General features: G+C 53.1%; 1 protein-coding gene across 1 annotated transcript in view; it reads left to right on the top strand.

The window, feature by feature from the left end:
* Positions 1 to 21,301, top strand: part of GYPC (glycophorin C (Gerbich blood group)) — a 35,830-nt gene extending 14,529 nt beyond the window's left edge. Inside the window, exons 2-3 of the mRNA XM_051848073.2 lie at positions 20,030 to 20,080; positions 20,641 to 21,301. Coding sequence (XP_051704033.2) covers positions 20,030 to 20,080; positions 20,641 to 20,837 — 248 coding nt within the window. The 3' untranslated portion in view covers positions 20,838 to 21,301. The remainder of the gene's footprint in view (positions 1 to 20,029; positions 20,081 to 20,640) is intronic.
* The last annotated feature ends 233 nt before the right edge of the window (positions 21,302 to 21,534 follow it).

Here is a 21,534-nt window from a genome sequence, read left to right as displayed (position 1 = left end):
ACAGTGACTCCTGTTGTTGATTTAACAATTGATACTCTTATTTATGACGTCAGTAATCTGGGTATTAAAAGGATAACTTCGAGTAATAGAACTCCCCTGAGGTCAGTTGAAACCTTTCCCTTTCTATATTAAATTGTGGTGGATTTCTACTCAACGAGGTATGGATTTGTCTTGTTGAACTGGCATCTGGGGCTTGAGACAAGTCTCCAGGGCTCACTGTTGGTGCCTGACAGTGTCCCAAGTCTGGGGAACAGCTGAAGCAGAGAGAAGTTAGCAAGGATGGGAACTGGAAGGAACCGCGGCAGAGTGCAGGGCCGGGCTGTGTGCAGGCTGGTATGTTCTAGCAGCGTTTGTGGTTGGCTGAAATCCTGTGTGGCAAGGTGGGTGCTGTGAGCAGCCTCCCTGGTTTGGGGCATGGGACACCATTGCCAGTAGCCTGACCCCTGCTCCCCCCCCCACACCTCTGGGTGCAGGAAATGGGTAGTTTCCAGGGAGGAGAAAGTCGTCTTTCAGTGGGGGACTGAAAGGAAGTTGGTTCAATAGGCTGAGTGCTTTTATTTCTATCGGGCTTGGGCAATTAACCCCAGGGTCATTTCCGACTTAAGAATCCCAGAGTCTCTGAAAAGCTCTCTTGGAACATGCTGTTTTTATGCGGTTCATTGGAGTGAAATGGTGTTTGTCATTCACCGAGGAGACAAATAATGCAAGGGGACGTGAAGATTCGTCTCTGAGGACCTTGCGGTTGGAGGCGGATGGCATCCACGGTGTCCCTTTCATGGTCCGGATGCCCTGTGAGCCAGGGCTCCCGCTAAAGGGCACTGCTGAGCCTTGTTATTGTCCTTGCTATCGTCTGGAGGCTTTTGGTCTCTGCGTGACTCTGTCTTTCCTCCCTGTGTTCAGAGAAAAGCTACGTCGGAGGCTCTGCTCTCCTGGTGTCCCTGGCCACCTCTTGCTCTCCTCGGCTGCTGGGCTATGGAACAAGGGCAGGTGCATGGCTGGCCTCTCGCTGCCCTTCCTCCAGCCCCAGGAGCCCCTGTGGGGGTTGGTTCTCCAAGACGCTGCTCCCTTGCGCTCCCTGAGAGTGAAGGGCCCCCGTGTGGCCCACTTCACGATGTCTCCACGTGGGCCGGGAGCTGCCACTCAGGATCCTCGTGTTGCAGCTGGACGCTGCCCAGAGCTCCTCGGCCACCATCCACCAAGCCCTTAGTGTAGCCCGGCCGGAGCCACTTGTGCACCCATGTTTCTGGGACCATAGCACCTCTGGGGCTCAGGACATCCTGGAAAGACGCTCTGTGGCAGGACCTTGTCAATCTGTGCTCCAGCCAGAGGGGCACCCAGAGCCCAGTCACAGCCAGCACCAGGCACCCCGGCAGCTGTAAGTGCGACCACAGCACCAGCGAGTGAGGGTAGCCTTGGGGCATTAGTTCCCCTTGCTTTGTCCTCTGCTCCCTGTGTCCTATACTTTAAGCGTGTTCAAGGATGATGTGAGACCTGGGGCAGGCAGACTCCCATCTGCAGGAGGAGCTGAGGCTTCAAGTGCCAGACCTGGGATAAAGACACAACACTGCCCCTCAGTATCACTGTGGCCCCGGGTGCCACAAATGAGCCATTGTGGTAAAAGCCTGTGTGAGCTTGGGCACACCCTCATAACCGTCAACCCGAGAGGGCAGACACATACTCAGATGCAGGTCTGCGAACTAAGGCCCATGGGCCCAATCCTGCCTCTGCCTTTCTTTATAAATAAAATTTTACTGGGACACCACTGTGCCCATTTGTCTATCGGGGAGGGGAACGTCTGGCCCATGGGCCATATAAGGCCTACAAAATTGATCTGGCTCAGCCAAGGCAGCTGCAGGTGGGGCTGGTAATTCAATAAATTTGCAGCAGGTTAATTTTTTTAAAGATATATTTATTTATTTGAAAGTCAGAGTTACACAGAGAGAGAAGGAGAGGCAGAGAGAGAGAGGTCTTCAATCCGCTGGCTCACTCCCCAATTGGCCACAACAGACAGAGCTGCGCCTATCTGAAGCCAGGAGCTAGGAGCTTCTTCCAGGTCTTCCAAGTGGGTGTGGGGGCCCAAAGACTTGGATCATCTTCTACTGTTTTCCTAGGCCATAGCAGAGAGCTGGATCAGAAGTGGAGCAGCCGGGACTCAAACTGGCACCCATATGGGATGCCGGCATTGCAGACCGAGGCTTTAACAGCTGTGCCACAGCGCCAGCTCCCAGCAGGCTAATTTCTAAGTCACTAATTTTGTATGACCTATGAATGAGGTTATTAATACCCCCAAATGGCCCTGGGCAGGGGAAAAAAGTCCCTAGCCCTAGTAGTGCCCATGGCTGTTTTTGGCTGTGATGGGAAAGTGGAGTCACTGGCATGGAGACTCGGTGGTCCTCACAGCTGGAGCCCCTCCGAGTTTGTGCCTTCTTGGGGGACACCATTCCTGGGGGTCCCCAGCCACCACTAGCCCTGAGTGTCCTGGGGCGTGTGGGAGTGGGGCAGAAGGAAGGTTCATTATCTACTGGCTGGTCCTTTATAAAACAAAGTTTGCCAACTGCTGACTTAAAGCAACAGGGGAGTCCGTAATGATACACTTTCTAGGCTTAGAGCCCCCGTGAGCCCATGGCAGGGAAGCCACGGAAGAAAGGACGGACTGCATCCAAGGTCAGCCTCTATAGGGAGCACCTTGGTCGCCATTACCTGATCTGCTACTAGCCACACTGCTGGGGGTGCAGCCCTCCTATAGTCGCCCCTTCATCCTGCCACCTGTTACCCCTCTATCAACACAGGCACCCAGAGCTCTGCTGCAGCCCTGGGGGGAATCCTCACTTCCCCTGGACAGGTGCAGGAGGAAGTGTGGGGAGCAACTGGGAGCAACTCGGACTAGACTAAGTTACTGGAATTAAGACTTATTCTATGCATCTGCTCTCCCACAATATGGCGCTGGGAGAGGAGAAAACAGCTTCTACACAGCTGCCTCCAGTTCAACCAATAAACAGCAGGACCTGCTCCTGATTGCAGGAGAGCAGCATACTCGGCGTGTGGGTAGCAGAGTTGGGATTGGTGGAAGAGGACTATAAAGGAGGAGAGAGACAACATGCACCAGGAACATCCATCTGAGGGAACACCTGTGCAGCCCCCGAGAGAGCCGGCCGGCGGTGTGCCGCTCCCCCACGGAAGTGGGGAAAGCGGCAGGGGGAACCGCCCTTCCACGGAGGTGGAAAGGACGGTAGCCAACCCGGGAAGAACCAGCAGCAAACCCGGGGAGGGCCGAGCAGACAAAAGAACAGCGCAGGGTCTTGTGTCGTTCCTCCGCGAAGAGGGGGAACGACAAGGAAGAGCCGGGACAGGTACACAGCGTGTCAGACAGGCTCTTGGCCGTGCAACCAGGATCCAGCCACCTCGCTGTTGCATTTCAGCAGGAGGGGAGTGGCCTGTCCACATGGCAAGTGGCAGGCCAGGAGCATCACATGCTTCTCTGAGACCTGTCCCTTGCTCAGGGGGCTGCCACCCGATGTGGAGGTAGAGACCCTGGCGACCACATCAAACAAGGTTATAAAGTCATGGCTCCCAAGCCCAGATGTGATCTCCCACATCTATGCTTGAGCTCTTTGCTTCTGCCAGCTGCACCTGCGAGCCTGTGTCTCTTGGATCACATTCCATGAGCACACATTGAGCACCAGCTGTGTGCCAGGCCCTGGGGCTGTGACTGCTGAGAAGCCGTCACCATCCTCGAGGGGAGCTGACATTCTGGTGGGGGTAGACAGATGGCCATGAGGCCCCCAGGTGGAGCGCCTAGTGAGGCAGATGGCATGTGGGGCTAGGGAAGACAGTGAAGCCAGGGAAGGCAACAGGGAAGGTGGAAGTCAGACCAGGAGAACTTTACTCAGGGAAGTGTTACTTGGGAAAGACCTTGCGGAAGTGAGAGAGCCATTCATGGTATTATCCAAGAGGAGGCAGAGAGCACAGCAAGTGCAAAGGCCCTGAGGTAAGAGCAGGCCTGACCTGAGCAAGGAGCCCCCAGCTGTGGGGAGAGCTGGGGAGCAAGGTGGGAAGAGGTAGCTATGAATGAAGTCAGACAGGTGAGGTGGCAGGGGGAGGACAGCACCATCCCTCAGCACCTGCTGCAGAACCCGGAGCTCCCCCATCCACAAATCCTGCAGCCGTCAGGTCCCTGCTGGGGAGCTCACCACTGACAGACAGGACCTCAGCTGGCGGAGGGCTGGGAGCAAGGCCTGTGGTGGGGGCAGGGAAGGAGGAGTAAAGGACCCTAAGAGTCCCGAAGTAGGGGATGGGGTAGGAGGGCGTCCCGTCTCCATTTCCAAACAGCATGAGTTCTAGCTCTGTCTCGCTCTTGCTCTGTCTCACACACAGGCACACATGTACACACCTGTGCCCATACGTGCACACCCACACAAGCCAGCTTTCAGAGCTCATGTGACATTGCTGGAGGTCCCATCTGGAGAAAGCCTTTGCCCAGTCCCAGGGACCACAGTGCCCTGCAGAGCCTGAGCATGAGCACGGGGCGGGGGGCCCTGTCAGACCACAGAGCATGCAGGGCCCTGGGAGAGCAGGCCACGGGTGAGTGAGGACACCGAGCCAGCCCCAGCAGGTCCCCCGACGGCAGTCCCCTGCTGATGTGAGCCAGCCCAGAGACAGCACAGAGCAGTGATCACCTCCTCCTTCTTGGGGTGCAGCACCTGGCCCAGCAGCACATAGAGCAGGACAAGGGACAGAAGAGCAAGCAGGCTGTGGACAAGGGAGGCCTGAGATCACTGTTCCTGCATCCAGGCTGCCATGTTCCCCGGGCGAGGACGGCCTCTCACCACACTCAGCCTCCACGGTCTTACACCCCACCACACACACACACACACACACACACACACAGTGAGAGCCCATCCTAGTGTCTCTCCTCCTCTTCTCAAGACCAGAGAGGTGAAGCCAGCTGCCCAGCCTCTCCCCAGTCAAGTGCAGACCAGGATTCAGCCTCCTCAGTATCACCCCATCACTAGACTCGCATAGGAGGAGCAGCCCCAGCTCAGAGGACATCACCTTTCCCTTGGTACACTGCAGAGTAGAGGGGCTGAGGGGGGCCTTTGCATCCCCCAAGCACCCAGGAAGGGAGTGGATTATGCACCTGCTCGGAACACAGGGCTGAGCACCAGGGGCCGCTTGGTGGCCTGCATGCCCCCAAATGCATAGGGTTTGGAAAGACAGAACGTGAAGGTCCCAAGAGTACAACAGAGCAGCTCTGCTCCCAGCATCTCCCCAGCTGAGGACACCCCCAGGCTCAGCGGCAGGCAGGCAACATGCCCTTCCCAGCCTCTCGGTGTGCTTCAGGTGCCGTAATGTTGAGGGGACAAATGCTAAATGCTTAAGCACTGCCCCCCCCCCCACATAACACACTCAAGGAGATGCAGATGGCACCACCTCTAGGATTTAAGTTCAGCTCTCACTGAGTTCCAGGCCCCAGGTAATGTAAGCAGTCTGTGTTTGTTTGTTTTCTAAGAAGGGGGTGTTTGGTGCGTGGTCCTGAGAAGGGCCATGGGGACTCTGTGTCTGGGTGGCACCAGCAGGTCAGGGGCTCTGAGTAGGCGGGGGCGCTCTGTTTCTTCAGGGGGCCTTTTCCCCTCCCTGTCTTCAACCTGTTGGAAATGGCGCCTCCACCCAGGCCTGCCCCACAGATAAGCCTCCTCAGTGGTGGCGGAAGCTTAGCCGGCCTCCTATCAGGCGTTAGCAGGGGACCTGGGGCCTGCACTGGGCTGTTGCCCCTGCTGGCACTGATAATGCGGGCAGGGCTTGCCCTCCCCCTGCCAACAGCCCCAGCTGCCGGCTCCCCCAGCGTCCCACAGTCTGGCCTCTTGGAAGCAAGAGCAATGAGGAGCAATGAGGCCCAGACATTTCTTTTTGCCACCAGAGCAGGGCGGGCATCTGCTGGCCACAGGATCTGATTGAGAACACAGGGATAACTGCCGGCGAGGAGGGCAGTGCATAGGAGCACCAGACAGGCCCGTGGGCTCCCCACGTGGCAGAGCCTACCCAGGATCCCCTTCGAGGAGCTGCTGCTGTTCCTGTTTCACTACTGAGTCTCAGAAAAGGAAGGTGTTCAAGTCTTTCCTCAAACGTGTCTGGGCCACATTGGAAGCCAGGCTTGCTGATGGCACAGGCGCAGGTGGCCTGCAGCCTTCCTGGGAGCTGGGACTGGTGGGGCTCATTGCCCGTCCCCCACACACACCCTGTCTACAGACAGCACATTCCACCTTCCCAACTTCATTTTGCTATCCCTGTTAAACCTGCTGCCTATCTGGTGAGAGCAGCAGACAAGGAACTGGCCATGTTTGGGCCACACTCATCCCAAAACATTTCTTCATGGTCTGGCTGAAATTCAAACTTAACTGCTTTTTATCTGGCAACCCTGGTAGGATGAGGCCTGGACACAGGTGCTTTTGAATGGTCCCAATGAGTCTGAAGTGCAGCCAGAGTGCAGAACCAGGAGCAAGGGCTGCTGCTATGAGTGAATCCACCATGAAGACTCACCTGCAGGGGGCCCCCAGTCCAAGTTCCAGCCGCAGAGCCTCCAGCTGGATGAAGCATTCTCAGTCTTTAGGAGGCACCCGGGGAAATCCTGACAGATTTTCTTCTTAGCCATCCCTCCATCCGTCTCCCAGATGCCTCCCACAGTGCTTAGAAATCCTCTCATGTGAGGCCAGCACTGTGGTGTAGCACGTTAAGGCGCCGTCTGTGGTGCTGGAATCCCATATGGGCTCTGGTTTGAGTCCCAGCTGCTCCACATCTGATGCAGCTCCCCGCTAATGTGCCTGGGAAAGCAGCAGAAGATGGCCCAAGTCCTTGGGCCCCTACATCCATGTAGGAGACCTGGAAGAAGCTCCTGGCTCCTGGCTTCAATCGGCCCAGTGCCAGCCATTGTGGCCTTTTGGGGAGTGAACCAGTGGATGGAAGATCGATTCCCTCTCCCTCCTCCTCTCCCTCCCACTCTACCTCCTCCTTTCCCTCCCCTTCTCCCTTCCCTTCCCCCTCGCCCTCTTCCTCCCCCTCTCCCTCCCCCTCTCCCTGCCTCTCTCCCTCCCCCTCCCTTTCCTCCTCCCCTTCCTCCTCTCTCACCCTTCTCCCTCCCCCTCTCTTTTCCTCCCCTCCCCTCCCTCTCCCTCTACCTCCCCCTCTCCTTCCTCCTTCCCCTCTCCCTCTCCCCTCCCTCTCACTCCACCACCATGTAACTCTGCCTTTCAAATAAATATAAAGAAATCTTTAAAAAAATCCTCTTATGTGAACTTAAACATCTAAAACACAAAATATACCTGCATGTTTAGAATTCTGAATAATGTCATTATGATAGTGAGTAGTACGCACATATGGAGATGCAGCAGAGTACACTATTATTCATAACTCTCCTCCCTTTCCCACCACACTGAGGTCCCCATTACTAATTTCCAGTCACGCCCCAGCCCAGAAACCCAGATTCTTATCCCTGTCAGGTTTGCTTCCCTGCAGCCCTGACCTCACCCCCAGGCCTCCTTGTCCATTGTCCACCCTGCTCACACCAGGTGCCCTCTCACCGTGCCATGCTGAAACTTCCACGTGCCTGTCTACACTGTGGGCTCTTACTGTTCCGCCTCAAGATTTTGGGAGACTCCCCTTGTCTGTACCATCTCACCTGCTCACTCCCTTTCCTTAGCAGGGTCCTCAAAACCATCCGTGGTCCACTGTTCACTCAAGCAGGTGAACGACAGCACTTATTAATGACCATGAACATGATAGTGATGGTGAACAAAGTAATAAGATAAGGAAAAGGGCATGTACACTGGATGTCTTCTCCTACTGCTCTCTTAAAACTCGCAGCTTTTGGGTCTCCCAAACAATTCAAAAGTAGTTATCTGAAAGGTGGAACATTCTAGAACTGTATTTGTTTTAGTATGAAACTATTCTTTCATTAAAGGGGCACTGTTATTGAGGTCTGTTCTGTTTTAGACAATCTGGCTTACACAGTAGCCCCTAATCCTGACTGTTCAAACACATCCAACCCCAGGACTACTGTCTTTTTGGGGTGATTCTGCTTGGTCTATCTTCTTTTGTTGGTAAAAGAAATTAGTGCATCAGTCTGACAGAAGACTCCCTTATGTCTGTGCTTACCCTATGTCTGTGAAGACTTGTGTTTGAGATGCTAACCCCCCGATGGAACACCTGAGCAGAGTATCCTGTTTGTCCGGGTAGGGCTGTGCCAGTCCAGCTGTTCCTGGCAATGGGTTGTCCCACTGCAACCCAGCACCTTGCCAGTGTCTGAAGTGGAACACGGTCTAAGTCTGTTGGCTTCCTTTGATTAATCTCCAGGGCATCTGTCACTCTCTATGAAAGCAACATTTAATTTCGATGGCAGTTGATTTGTGTCACAGGAGTTCAGCTGACAAGAGGCAAAGTTATGTATGCATTTACGGCTTCTTTGCTTTCCGGAGATTAATGTTGGGTGAATACAAATCACCAACCCTGGACAGGGGCTGGGAAGACAGAGCAGGGGCTTGTGGGGTGATGGATTGAGAGGTGCTGTGGAGCGTTTTCATCAGGAGTCAGTGCCGTGGGAGGATGGGGCAGAGGACAGTGGTCCAGGCCCAGAGAGGAGACTTGAACCAGGGCGGACAGCTTCCTGGCTGTGCTGCAGAGGCAAACTGAGGAAATGAGGCCTGGGCTTCCTGAAGTCCCTTTCCTGCTCTGGTATGCGGAAGACAGGATTTGGAGGACAAAAGAGGGCCAGCCAGCCTCCCAGCGGGAAGGACACAGGAAGCCTGACTGTTCCAGGAGATAAACCAGCACACCCTGGCCCTGCCTGCTTGGCTCACTGCTGGCCCCCTGAGCCTACCGCCCATGGAACCAGTGTAGGCTTTGGGCCCCTGAGGCGCCATGCTTGTGTGCATGTGTGTGAAGGAGCCAGTCTTATCCTCCTGGGTGGGGCCAGGACCCCCTGTGGTGCTGAAATCCAAGGATGCTGAAGTGCCCTCTGTAGACTAGCGTAGCGTGTAGCCTGTGCACATGCTCTGCAGATATTGTTTAGGGGTAGTGACAAGATAAACGTGGGTGTTCAATACAGCTGTAATTTTTAAACACTTTCCATCTGAGGCTGGTTAAGTCTGTGGACATGGGATGAGGATAAGAGCACTACTCCTCTGGGAACCATCTGCCATGCTTTACGTCCATCCCCACATTCATCCCCGTCCCCTTGTCTACAGAGGAGGGCGTGGAGGGTCTTAGAACGATGTGTATAGCTGGGACACAAGGGAGCCAGGACTCAGCGCCAATTCTCTGTGCATCAAAACTCACAGTTCTTGTGCCCCACCCCACCATCAACAACACCCCCTTGGAGCACAGCTCCCGGGATTCTGACACTGAGAAGTTGGTAGGCGTGCATGTGTCCTTGTCTTTGTATTCCCAATCTTCAGATACAAATGTACCCATCTCCCTGGCCCCCTTGGCATGAAAGTCACCTCTCAGTGGCATCAGTAATGACACCTGTTGGCATGGACCCCCTCCCCCAGGCCTTCATAGGCACCGTCTCCTGTGAGCCTGAGCACCCTCTTGGTGCAGATCCCACTGCACATGGAGCAGTGGGAGGCTCAGCACCTGTTCTGCAGCTCTGGGAGCTCCCTGGGGACCACTTCCTGGCTGGTGGGGAGGAGGCACATTCTGTCTAAGGACCAGGAGACAGGGTGCCCTGCTCCCAGCTCTCCCAGCTCCCGCGCTTTCCCTCCTTTCCACATTCTTCACCACTGCGTCTCCACGCTTCTCCCATGACTGTGCAAGCAGCTGGCCTGGGGCCGTGTCACTGCTCCCTCCTCAGCACATCTGCAAGGAAGCCCTGACCTCTGGCTTGGCATGACACACTTAACCCCTCCCTCCCCACTCAGAGCATCTCCACCAGGATCTTCTTTTGTTTTACTTTATTTGTTTAGAGATTTATTTATTTGAAAAGCAGGGTTACAGAGAGGAGTGGGGGGAGATCTTCCATGTGCTGGTTCACTCCTCAAATAGCCACAACCATCAGGACTGGACCAGGAGAGGGAACGAGAGTGGGAGGGGAAGTAGAGGAGGGGGAAAGAATAGATTGATTTTCCATCTGCTGGTTCACTCCTCAAAGGTCATAATGGTTGAAACTGGGCTGATTGAAGCCAGGAGCCAGCAGCTTCTTCTGTGTCTCCCACATGGGTGCATGGATCCAAACACCTGGGTCATCCTTCACTGCTTTCCCAGACACATTAGCAGGGAACTGGATTGGAGTTGGAGCAGCCGGGACTTGAACTGGCGCCGATATGGGATGCCTGGTGTCATAGGCAGTGGCTGAACCTGCTATGCCTCAGCGCCAGCCTCTGTTTCATTTTTATCAATAATTGACAAACAGTAATTGTATTTATGGGTTACCATGGGATATTTTGGCACATGAACACATTGTGGAACGACCAAATTAGAGTAATGAGCATATCCATCACCTTGACTATTTATCACTCATTTCGGATGAGAACACTTAAAATCCTCTTTTAGCTTACATTTAGATATGAACCCAAAAGAAACAAGAGACATAAAGTAGACAAGTGGAATTGCATCAGACTGAAAAGCGTCTGCTCAGCAAAGGAAACAAGAATGCAGAGACAGCCCACAGACTGGGAGAAAATGTTTGCAAACATACAGGTGGTAAGAAGCTAATATCCAAGGTATACAAGAAACTCCAACTATTTAATTAAAGAAAACATGTAAATCTATCTTAAAAATGGGCAGAGGACTTGAATAGATATCGCTCAAGTGAAGACACACCAGCAGCCAGTAGGAATGTGGAAGAACACTCATCACCACCAATCATCAGAGAAATGTAAATTAAAATCACCTGGGACACGCCTCACACCTGTTAGAATGGTTAAAATAAAGAAACAAAGATAACAGGGCCAGGCAAAGATGTGGAGAAGAGGGAGCCTTGCACACTGGTGGAAGTGCAAATTGGTGCAACTGTTGTGCAAAAAAGAAAGTATGAGGTTCCTCAAAAAAACTAAAAATAGAACTACCTTATGATCCAGCAATCCCACTTCTGGGTGTAAATCCAAGGGCAATAAAATCATTCTATCAAAGAGACATCTGCACTCCATGATTATTGCAGCACTAGTCACACCAGCCAAAAGCTGGGAACAACCCAGGTGTCCACCCACTGATGAGTGGATAAAGCAAATGAGGTGCAATACACACAGGAGACTACTACTCTGCCATCAAAAAGGATGCGCTCTTGTCCTTTGCAACCACATGGATGGAACAAGAGATCATTATTTTAAGTGAATCGGGCCAAGCACAGAAGACAAATACCACGTACTCTCACTCAGCTGTGGAATCTTAAAAAGCTGCTGTCATTGGAGTTGAGGGTACAGTGATTACCAAAGGCCGAGGGCGGGCGCATGTTGAGGAAAGACTGATAACTAAGTTATTGTTACGTGGGATTAAGTGGTTCTGGTGCTCTGTTGCAAGGTGACAGATGATAGTATACTCTGTATTTATCTGAAAAGAACAAAGGGTGAAAGAGAAGACTTTGAATGTTTTCGCTATAGAAAAGTGATAAATGTTTCAGGCAATAGATTTTTACCCTGATTTAAACATTGTACGTTGTGTACATTTATCAAGACATCACAGGGTACTCCATACATATGTATAATTTCTGTGCATTGTATAAAAAAGGAACAAAATTTTCAAAACACAGAAGTCCTGCCATGTGTGAGGACATGGGTGCACCTAGAGAAGACGGTGTGAGATGAAATAAGGCGGGCACAGAGAGACAGAGCAAGCTCTCTTGGGTGTGCCGTCTACGAAAGACAAACTCATAGATGTGAAGAGAAGAAAGATGGCTACCAAGGGCTGGGCTGGGGCTAGGTCTCCCCCAGACACGGGCTCCCTGGCTCCCGCCCGTCACCCCAGGTGAAGGGAAGAGGATGAACTTTCTGCGTCCTGCTCACCCGCTGGCTGCTGAGCCCCCTGGAAACTCAGTGACAAAGCGTGGCTAACCGAATCATCATTATTTACACATGCAGCCCGATGGAGGCCATTTAGCCGTGTAATTAGGTACTTAATTATGCTGAAAATACAATTATGTGACTGTTTAAGTGAATTAAGTCCTCCGGAGGAGTAACAATTCGTAGACATGGCCCAGCTGGAGATCAGGGCACATGGGTGGGGGTGAGGGGGCGCTGGGAGCTCAGGACCCAGTGAGCTGGACTTTGAATCACATATGTGAGCACGTATGAGTGCATACGTGGGCATACGGGCACATACAGGCACACAGAGGATGCCTGGCTCACACCCCGATGCCCCCCAGGAGTCTACAGAGAATGGTCGCACACCAGGAAGTTCATAAATGACAGCCACGCACGTCCCTGGAAGCTTAGTGTACAAACGTGGAATGACAGAGAAGCATAGGGAGGTTCTATATCCAGCCTGTGAGGAGCAGGTGTATGGAGAAAAACACTAGTTAGGACAGAGGAGTCAGCCTGGACATGCCAGAGGCTGTTTTATGTAGTAGTACCTGTTTATTCGCCTTGCATTGTGTCAGATGCTGAGGCCTAAAATGCAGTTCCGGTCCTCTGTGTGACTTCACACAGACAACTGCAGGGCTTTTTCATGGTGATGTGAACAAGTTCTGCAGCAAACTACAGCCTTGGCCCGTTTTTGTGTAGTCAACTGACTCAAAACAGCTTTGACGTTTTTGAAGAGTTGTTAATAAAAAGGAAGCACATGTAGCAGAAACCGTGTGTGGCTTGCAACTCCAAAATTGTTTACTTTGTGGCCCTTTAGGAGAAAGCTCCCTGCTCCCCGCAGAGGTTGAGGGAGGAGCTCACAATTCTTGTGCAGCGGTCAGGGAAGACTTCCAGGAGGAGGTGGCAGTGATCTGAACTCAGAGGTTGAGCAGGAGTTTGCAAAGGCCTAGAGTCTCGCTAGGGTGGTACAGAGCCTCAACCTCCCAGGGGGCCTCCTTGTCACCATCTCCCTCCCCCAATATGCACTCAGAAGAAACTACCATCGAAAGCTGATTTAGAGGATTCAAACCTGGAATAAGGGCTAGAAGAGTCTGGAGGTGCTGACACGTCACCCTTAGCAGACGGGTCACCAGCACCAAGGCGGGGGTGCAGGGACACACAGCCAGCTTCCCAGGCTGCCTCTGGCCTCAGGGTCCGTGACTATAGCCCTTGTGTGACCACAGGGACCCAGCAGGGGACTGAGTGACATGGAGAAAGGAAAGGAAGACAACAGAACACCCAGATCCCAGAGCAGGGGGCTCTCTTCTTGCTGCCCTCAGTTCCTCCTTCATCCTCTCCTCCTCGAGGTGGTCATCTTGCAGCAGTCTCTCAAGGATGGCTCCTCTGTGCTGTCAGCACACACACGCAGGTGACTCATCTCCATTCTGACTGCACTGTCCATCCCACCTCAGCCACATGCACCTGCCCTCATGCAGGTTCCCAGGTCTCCTCTCCAGCCAACCTGCGCCACTGCCAGCTCCTGCTCCCTCTTCACTCCATGGGCTCCTCCAGTTCAGAACCTGACTTCATCCCACTTCGCTTCCTCACCTCTTCCCTATGCAGCTTCCATGCCATTGTTCATCATGTCGCTCCCTCACTGTGTGTTCTGCGCCTGCCAGGGGATCCAGAGGGAGTCACTGCCAAACCCCACTACTTCTGCATAAATGTAGAGACGAAAGCTTGGAGCAGAGTCGTGGGTGGAAGACTGGCTACACTCTGCACAAGGAAGTAAGAGGTGTGCACAGAGAGCCAAAGAAAAGGAGATGGAGAAGGAGGAGAAGCTGAGGCTGCCGAATTCACTGGAAGGTTCATTCCCGTGAGACTGCAATCAGGACAGCTGAGCCTTCCCCCTGAGGATTCTCATCCAGTCTAGAAAGTGAAGAGAACCTCTCCGGAGTCTTCAGAGACAATCAAAGCAAGGCACCCCTGGGCACTCGGCTGAGTAGGAGCCCAGGCTGTGTGTGCTGGCCCCACTGGTTGCAAGGAAATTGTCTGGGACAGAAACAAAACCTGAGAAACTCCCAAGAAGCAAGCCCCACGACGTCTCAATCCAGCCTCCACGCTGCTCCCTGAGAGGCCAGCGCTGGCCTGTGTTTCCCCCTGCAGAAGTGAGAGGCAGGGGTGAGAACTCATGCACTCAAGCCCCAGCTCGCCCTGCTCCATCGATCCTGCATCCCAGAGCAACGGTGGGAGGGGCTCTGACTACCGGCTGCCCTGGCTCTTGGCACTCACGCACTTCTTCCTTGGAAATGAAAATGTCTGCTTGAAGCCTCCCATCATGGGTTACCCAAAGGATGTGTGAACGCGAGATGCAAAGTTGTTCAGAGAGGGTGATTGGGGTCGTGCTCACAGCAACCCCATGGCAGCTGGTGGGAGACAGTTGGAGGGTTGCAGGCACTCAGTGGAGGCGTGGAGAGAGGCAGGTGGGTGGAGACAGAGGAAAGCGTCCTTCACAGCTCTCCTAGCCTGAAACTTTGCAGATGCCGCAAGAGGAGAGCTAATTCTAAAGATAGAGCCACCACGTTTCTTGATTGTAAAAGTAGCACATGTTTATCTGAGATGATTTGGAAAGGGCAGAAAACTACAGAAGAAGACAAATCCCAAAAAAAAAGTTCATGCAAAACAGAAAGGATGAGCTTACTTTGGTGCAAAACAGTAGAAATTCGTGTGTGCTAGGGGGGCCTCAAAAATTCATGAAAAAATACATTTTGTGAGAAAACGGTGCATAGGATTTTAGAAATATCCTTTTGCACCAAAGTAAACTTATTTTTAATTACATTTCCATGAACTTTTGGAAGTACCATCATACGAGAAGAAAACGAAACCACCCATCAACCCCCATTCACCATCAAAGTCTGCCCCCAACATTTTAAGTGTGTTTCTTTTTATTCCTTTTTGAACTGTCTGGCATCCTTGCTATGTGCAGCCATGTTCCTTTCACTTGTCATCACACTGTAAGCACCTCCTCCTGTCACTAAGAATCCCCAGGCATCACCTTAAATGCCTGCGTGACATCCTAACACATGGGTGCATCATAATCTACATAACCAACTCCGATTGTGGAACGGTGAGATCATCCTCGTCTTTTAGTTTCCCCTTTAAACAGCATGGTAATACACTTTCCCAAGTGTGGATGTTTGCTGCCATTCCAGACTCTTTCTCTGGGATCCATGACGGGAAGTGGATTGTGTGAGTCCTGGGGTGATACATGTGCCTAATAGTGTGTAAGAGCATTGAATGGAGCCCTGTTTTGAGCCAGCCCAGCCTAATCGATGGTGGCAGTAACCAAATGATCAAACACCCTTTCCTGTGCCAAGTGCTGCACTAGGTGCTTACCCCATATAACAATGAGTCTACACAGTAATCCGGCCACATCTTGCAGGAGGGAGCCCTTAGGTTGAAAGGCCACATCACCCCCCAGGATAGTCTAGGTGTGTGGGCAGGTGGGGGTGGGGGCTGAGCTGTCACTGCTCACATGGACGTGGGACAAATGCCCATCCCTGAGCTTCCCCGTGCCTCCCTATACAGCCTCACTGTTCTCAAAGAGATCTCTGGATGGAGCTCCTGGCTCCTGGCCTCCACCTGGCTCAGCCCTGGCTGTTGTGGCTATTTGGGGAATGAACCTGCAGATGGAAAAGTATCTCTTTCGCTCTCACTCACTCTCTCAGTCACTCTGCCTTTCAAATAAATCTTTTAACAAATATATAAAAAGGGAGCCTCCCCCTCCCCAGTCCAGGAAGGTGACAGTAACTGTAATTAACAAGAAACCCTACAGGGAAGACAGAACTCAAGATAAAGGTGTTGTCTGAGCTGGATGACGTGACACTGTCCACACAGAATTCTCTAGAGAGGACATTGTCACCTTCGCATATTGCATGGGGTTTGTGGGGGATTAAGGAGGCAGCAGACCCTTAGCCCAATCTGTGGCACAGAGTGAAGGGTAGGGGTCCACTGTGCCCTCCGCCACCCCCTAACAGGGCTTCTGAAGGGTTTCTAGGGAGGTCAGATGGCAAAGAGACAGCAGGAGGGGGAGGAGAAGGCTCGGTCAGGCTCCCGGGTCTGGCTCTTGGGAAGTGAGTGTCTGATTAGGAAGCTGCCTACAGCCTGGCCTGAGTCTGGCTGCCGGGGTGGGGGGGAGGGGCTGGGGGCTGGACCACAACACCGAGTTCTGATGTGGATGGTGGAGGGCAGCCTACAAGGCTTCAGTACTAGCACACCGGTCACATTGTATATGACACGACAAGACGGAGAGATGTGATCAGGCTGTTTCACCGGGGGGATTGGAGCAGTGTAACAACTTCACATGATGCTTTCTCAGCCCTGGGTTGGGGAAGACCACCCACGAGGTGCTCCATGCTGGTCTTTATGGCCTTCATGCTAACCTTGAGATGGGCAGGCGTGTCCTAACCAGGGTGGTCAAGATGACGCTGTCCCTCCCTGACCTGAGAGTTGGGTTTGCAAGCCCAATGGAGAACACATGTGCTTTCTGCAGGGATGGGAGGGGTGGGGCAGGCAGGGGATGCCCCCACAGCCTTCATCCAGCAGCTGCCTGGAGCCTGGCCTAAAACACACAGTGATCAGGCATTGTGGCAATTGGACCCCATTCCAAGGAAGCCCTGTTGCCCACCCCAGTAGCTGCACTGACCCCCTCCACGCCTGCCCTTTCTGCCCATCTTTGTCCCAGGCTGGCATTGCTACCCAGGCAGTCTAGCAGGCCAGGCTTAGGCCTACCTCCTCCAGGAAGCCTTTCCTGAGAACACTAGGGAACACAGGGTCCATCAGAGAACAGCTCTTTCTGGATTTATCCCCACTGGTTACACTGTGAGCTGCTGATGGCAGGGGCCTGGCCTTAAATGGGAGAATTGTGAGCTTGCTCACGGAATCCAAGAGTCCTGGAACCAACTCTGATGGCTGAGTCCTCTCTACAGAGTCCTAGCCCTGCACCTGTTTACTGGACCCTGTATCACACAGGACTCTAAAAAAGTTCATGGAAAGTAGAAATAAAAGGTAAACTTTATTTGGGTACAAAATATTTTCAAATCCATACATAGATTTTTTTCCTAATACACATTTTCCACGAACTTTTTGAAGACCCTTCATATCTGTGAATTTCAAAATGTTTGCACCCAAATGACCTCATCTTTTAATTCTGTTTTCCACAAACTATTCCAAGTAGCCTCCTAGAGGGTGTTGGCAGACTAGCAGGGGACAGATACCCTCTGCTTTTTCCCTTTCAAACCTGGGACTGGCTAAGTGCTTAGGGGAAATTGATGGATGGGTCATACGTTATTCATTTATTTCCTTGGGATGCTTATGTGCTAAGACCCAGAGCCTGAATGCTACATCCTTTCAGGGAACAATAAAGCAAATCATCAAAGAAAGGTCAATGTACTTGACCTTTCCTACCAAAAAGAAAAGTTAGTTAATGAACTTTGGCTGTCAGATGATTTATGCTGCACTTACACAAGGACATTGAAGGATCTAAGAGTGGGAAGAAAAAAAAAAAAACCCAACACAAGCCAAGGAGAATGTCCCATACCTGCAGAGGTTCCTGCTCCCCTCAACAGATGTCCTAAGCCTGAGCCCTAAATAAGATGTTCGCAAAGCCCTCACTGTTTCAGAGCTCTTGGTAAATTGTGTTTTTTTCAGCCTGTCGTGTAGGTTCCCTGAAATCCAGTACTTCCGGTGACTAACACGACACTGAGCAAACTATCAAGACGTAGATGCTGCTGGCCTTCAGCACGATTGGCCATCCTGAAACTGGCCCTCTGGCTTCCCGGTGACTCCCTTTGGGATCTTAAAGCTAAAGCAATCTTCCGCCTGGTGGGAAGTCATCCTCACTCTCAGCTCTTAAGGGAACTCACTGCCTTGAGTCCTGGCCTCTGTGCCTGAATTCTTCCTTTACTGGACCAGATGGACGATGAAAGACAGGAAGTGGGAGCTCCCTGGGTATCCCTAAGGCAGAGGGAGAGACCATGAGAGAGAAGCCAGGAGATGCAAAGACAAAGCCTGGCATGATACAAAGTTTCTCAGCAGTTAGAATGGTTGTTCCCAAAATTTCAGGCACAGGAAACTTCACCCCCAAAGTCACATGTCAATGGTATTTGAAAGGTGGGGATCTTTGGGGAGGTGATGGGGTGATGAGGCCTTTACCTCCACGGATGGATTAATCTATTCATGGATTAATGGGTTACAGGGGAAGTGATTTTGTTAGCATGCTCACTCTGTCTTCCCATGCGATGCCCCCCACTGTGTCATAATGCATTAGTTAGCCCATCCCAGATGCCAGTGCCATACTCTTGGGATTCCTATCCTTCAGGACTGGGAGCCAAATAAACCTTTGTAGCACTTGGTCTGTAGCACTCTGTTACAGCAACAGAAATTGGACTAAAACTCCGACTTGATGTCATTAGAAAATGCAAATGAAGAGATGCTCTTGGTAGCTACAGAAGAACATGGCTTCCATCCCCAGAGTTGGTGCCCAGTAACAGCTGTCCCTCAACATCTGAGACGTGTAGCCGGCCCCCAGGAATCCAGTTGCAGTTGTCCTACACCGCGTTATTGAAGCAGAGTGTCCCCAGCATTGCAGGGCAGCATACGTGATCTCACTCCCCACCCCTGCAGAGAGCTTGTAGAATGGGTAGTGATTGGCTACAGCCAATGACAGAATGCCTGGGGAGAAAATCCATCCCAGCTCCACAGAGAATGTGAATAGTGGAGGGTGCTGTGCAGTTGGTTCCCGGGAACCCAGAAGGGACTGGGCTTCCAGACATTCGGTGATTATCCTTCAGTGCCTGACGCCCAGCCCCAGGGGCTGCACTTGTCCCCACTGGATCGCAGCGTCCAGCATTCACTTGGATTTGCTGCTCCTCTGCTGCTGGGAAGCACTTTTGCTCTGTGAGCCTTCGCCGCCTGACTCCTGGTGTGTGTGCCCTGACTGTGTGCTTGCTGACTTGGTGGCTGGCTTACCCCCTTCCCCCCTTCCCCCCTCCAGGCCCCGTGCTCACCCCAGACCCCTAGCTCAGCTCTCTCCTGCTCCCTGCTCAGGATCTCTGGAGTCTCTTGCTCCCCACCACCATCCCTCCTGATACCCACAGCCTGATTCTTATCAGCAAGAGGCATCTGGCAGCTTTGCTGGGGAGAATGACCTCATAGCACTGTGATTAAAGTGATTATCTGGGCGGAAATGACTGTTATCCCTCTCTGTGTTAATATGCATAGCCGTTGTAATGGGAATGTGGGATTTTCCATGTTAACACTGATACTTCCGTGGTCTGATAAATCCTGCTCCTCACCCATCCCTGCACCCTGGAGGATGACCTTCTGTGGGGCAGCAGCTAGAGGTAACGGGCAGGTGCCTGCTCTCCTTGTGATCCTGGCCCTCCAGCCAGACCGTGAGGCTCAGTGATTTAGCCAGTGCCTGGGGGAGGGGCAATATTCCCTAGGAGCATGGATTCAAAGGCTGGTCAAGGGGCTACTTCAAGAGGTGACAGGACCCGCTGGGAACCAGCCAGCCACTGGGCGAGCCCATCACATCTCTGAGCCCTAGTGTCATACCTGTGAAATGGGTTAACAGCACCAATCATCCAAAACACAGCTGGGAAGACCACATGAGATGGCAGATGGAACACCAGGCAGGCAGGGACACTCCACAAATGTTCTGTGCTAAGCACAATGAGGGCACAACTGCATGTACACCCCAGATTCCTGGTGAGCATCTACCAGTGCTGGCTCTGGTGTTGGTGCTGGGATATGGTAGAGAGCTCGCCTGGGCCTGACCTTGTGGTTGTATGGTGCTCCCCAACCCACCCAGTGGCCCAGCTGAGCCTGGGTCAAGCCTGGGCACTGTGCAAGTACCTCGCTGTTCCTGCTGGTTCCAGAGCTGCTCACACTTGTGCAGAGGGTGCAGGCTCAGGCTGGGGTGCTGCGGAGCGTGCAGAACCTGCCTCTCTCACCTCAGGCTCTTCTCTCCCACTCAACAGAGGCGGACCCAGGGATGGCGTTCTCCGTGACAGACATTGCCATCATTGCAGGTGAGCTGGCATGCCAGGGGCCCTCCTAGAGCCAGGACACGCCCAGAAGGAAGCAGAGCTGGGGACTCGGGCGGGACGTGGCTGCAGCCGGTGCTTTCCCACTGTCAGGGAGGACTGTGAACAAGGACGAGAGGAGTCCAGTCAGGGCAGAGTGTCCAGGTGGAGGAGGTGGGGCAGGAGGACAGAGGAGCTTTGTCTGGTCCCAGGGAGCCCCTCCGCTGGGATTGTTCTGGTTTGAAAAATGAAATTTCTGCATCCCGTGAACCCCCAGTTTTGAGCAGCTCCCCCATACCTGCCTGATGCAATGATGGATTGCTGCAGGGGGCAGGGATCCACGAAAGGAGGGGAAAGTGAGGGATAGTGGGGAAGAGGGGAGGAGAAGGGGCCATTTTAGATGAATGGCAGCAAACCCCAGGGAGGAAGAGACATAGGAAGCAAAGAGCCAGCAGCCCGTCTGGGGTTGCTGTGGTTACAGTCGTGTGAGACCAGCCCCCGCCTCCTGAGCCAGGTCCCCCAGACACCTGTCACAGCCCGGCCCTTGCATTTCTCTCCTCCTGCAGGCGTGATCGCTGCTGTGGCCTTCGTCCTGGTCTGCCTCCTCCTCGTCATGCTACACTACATGTACCGGCACAAAGGCACGTACCACACCAACGAGGCCAAGGGCACAGAGTTTGCTGAAAGCGCCGACGCAGCCCTGCAGGACGACGCTGGCCTCCAGGACGCCAGTGATAGCAGCAGGAAGGAGTACTTCATCTGAGGGCCGCCAGACCGCACCTCCCCAGTGCCTCTTCCCACAGCAGGACAGACAATGCACCCTACCAACCAGCACTGCCCTGCGTGACCCGCCCCACCAGGCAGGCCTCTTCCCAAAACACAGACCTCAGGACTGTGGGTGCCAACCCAGGGCAGAGCAGGGAGGGTTCAAGCCAGGATAGGCCTCTCCAAGGGGCACAGGGGCCACTGTAGAGGCCAGCCTTTGCTCTGAAAATCTGGCCAGCCAGGTGTCCCCAGGCAGTGCAGGATGTCCTTCCTGGGTGCACGTGGGGTGGGTGGGCACGGGGAAAGCCAGGAAGTGAGACATCCTTGCCCTGACCTGAGCTAATGGCATCACTTGTAAGTCCTTGACATTTGCAAGGAACAGCAGGTGCCGGAGTGCAGAGGTACCTTTGTACCCATCGATTCAGCTCAAAACGATTGGAAATAAATTTGACATGTAACCAAGCATTCAGAGTCCAACAGCATGAACTCTAAGTGTTCTGGGGAAGACAAAAGCCCCTCCCTCTCAGCACCACCACCACCCCCCGCCCACCCCCTGCCCCCCACCGAGCCTGCTTTCCCCAGTGTGATTGTGTGTTCTGTGGGGTGTGTGTTCTCCGGTGGTTCTCTGGCTGGCACAAGGCAGGCAGAAGTGACCGGCATCTTTTGCCCACACAGGCAGCAGCTGCAGGAAACAA

Source organism: Oryctolagus cuniculus, chromosome 3, assembly GCF_964237555.1.
Source record: "Oryctolagus cuniculus chromosome 3, mOryCun1.1, whole genome shotgun sequence".
NCBI lineage: Eukaryota > Metazoa > Chordata > Mammalia > Lagomorpha > Leporidae > Oryctolagus > Oryctolagus cuniculus.
This window is presented reverse-complemented; position numbering and strand designations above follow the sequence as displayed.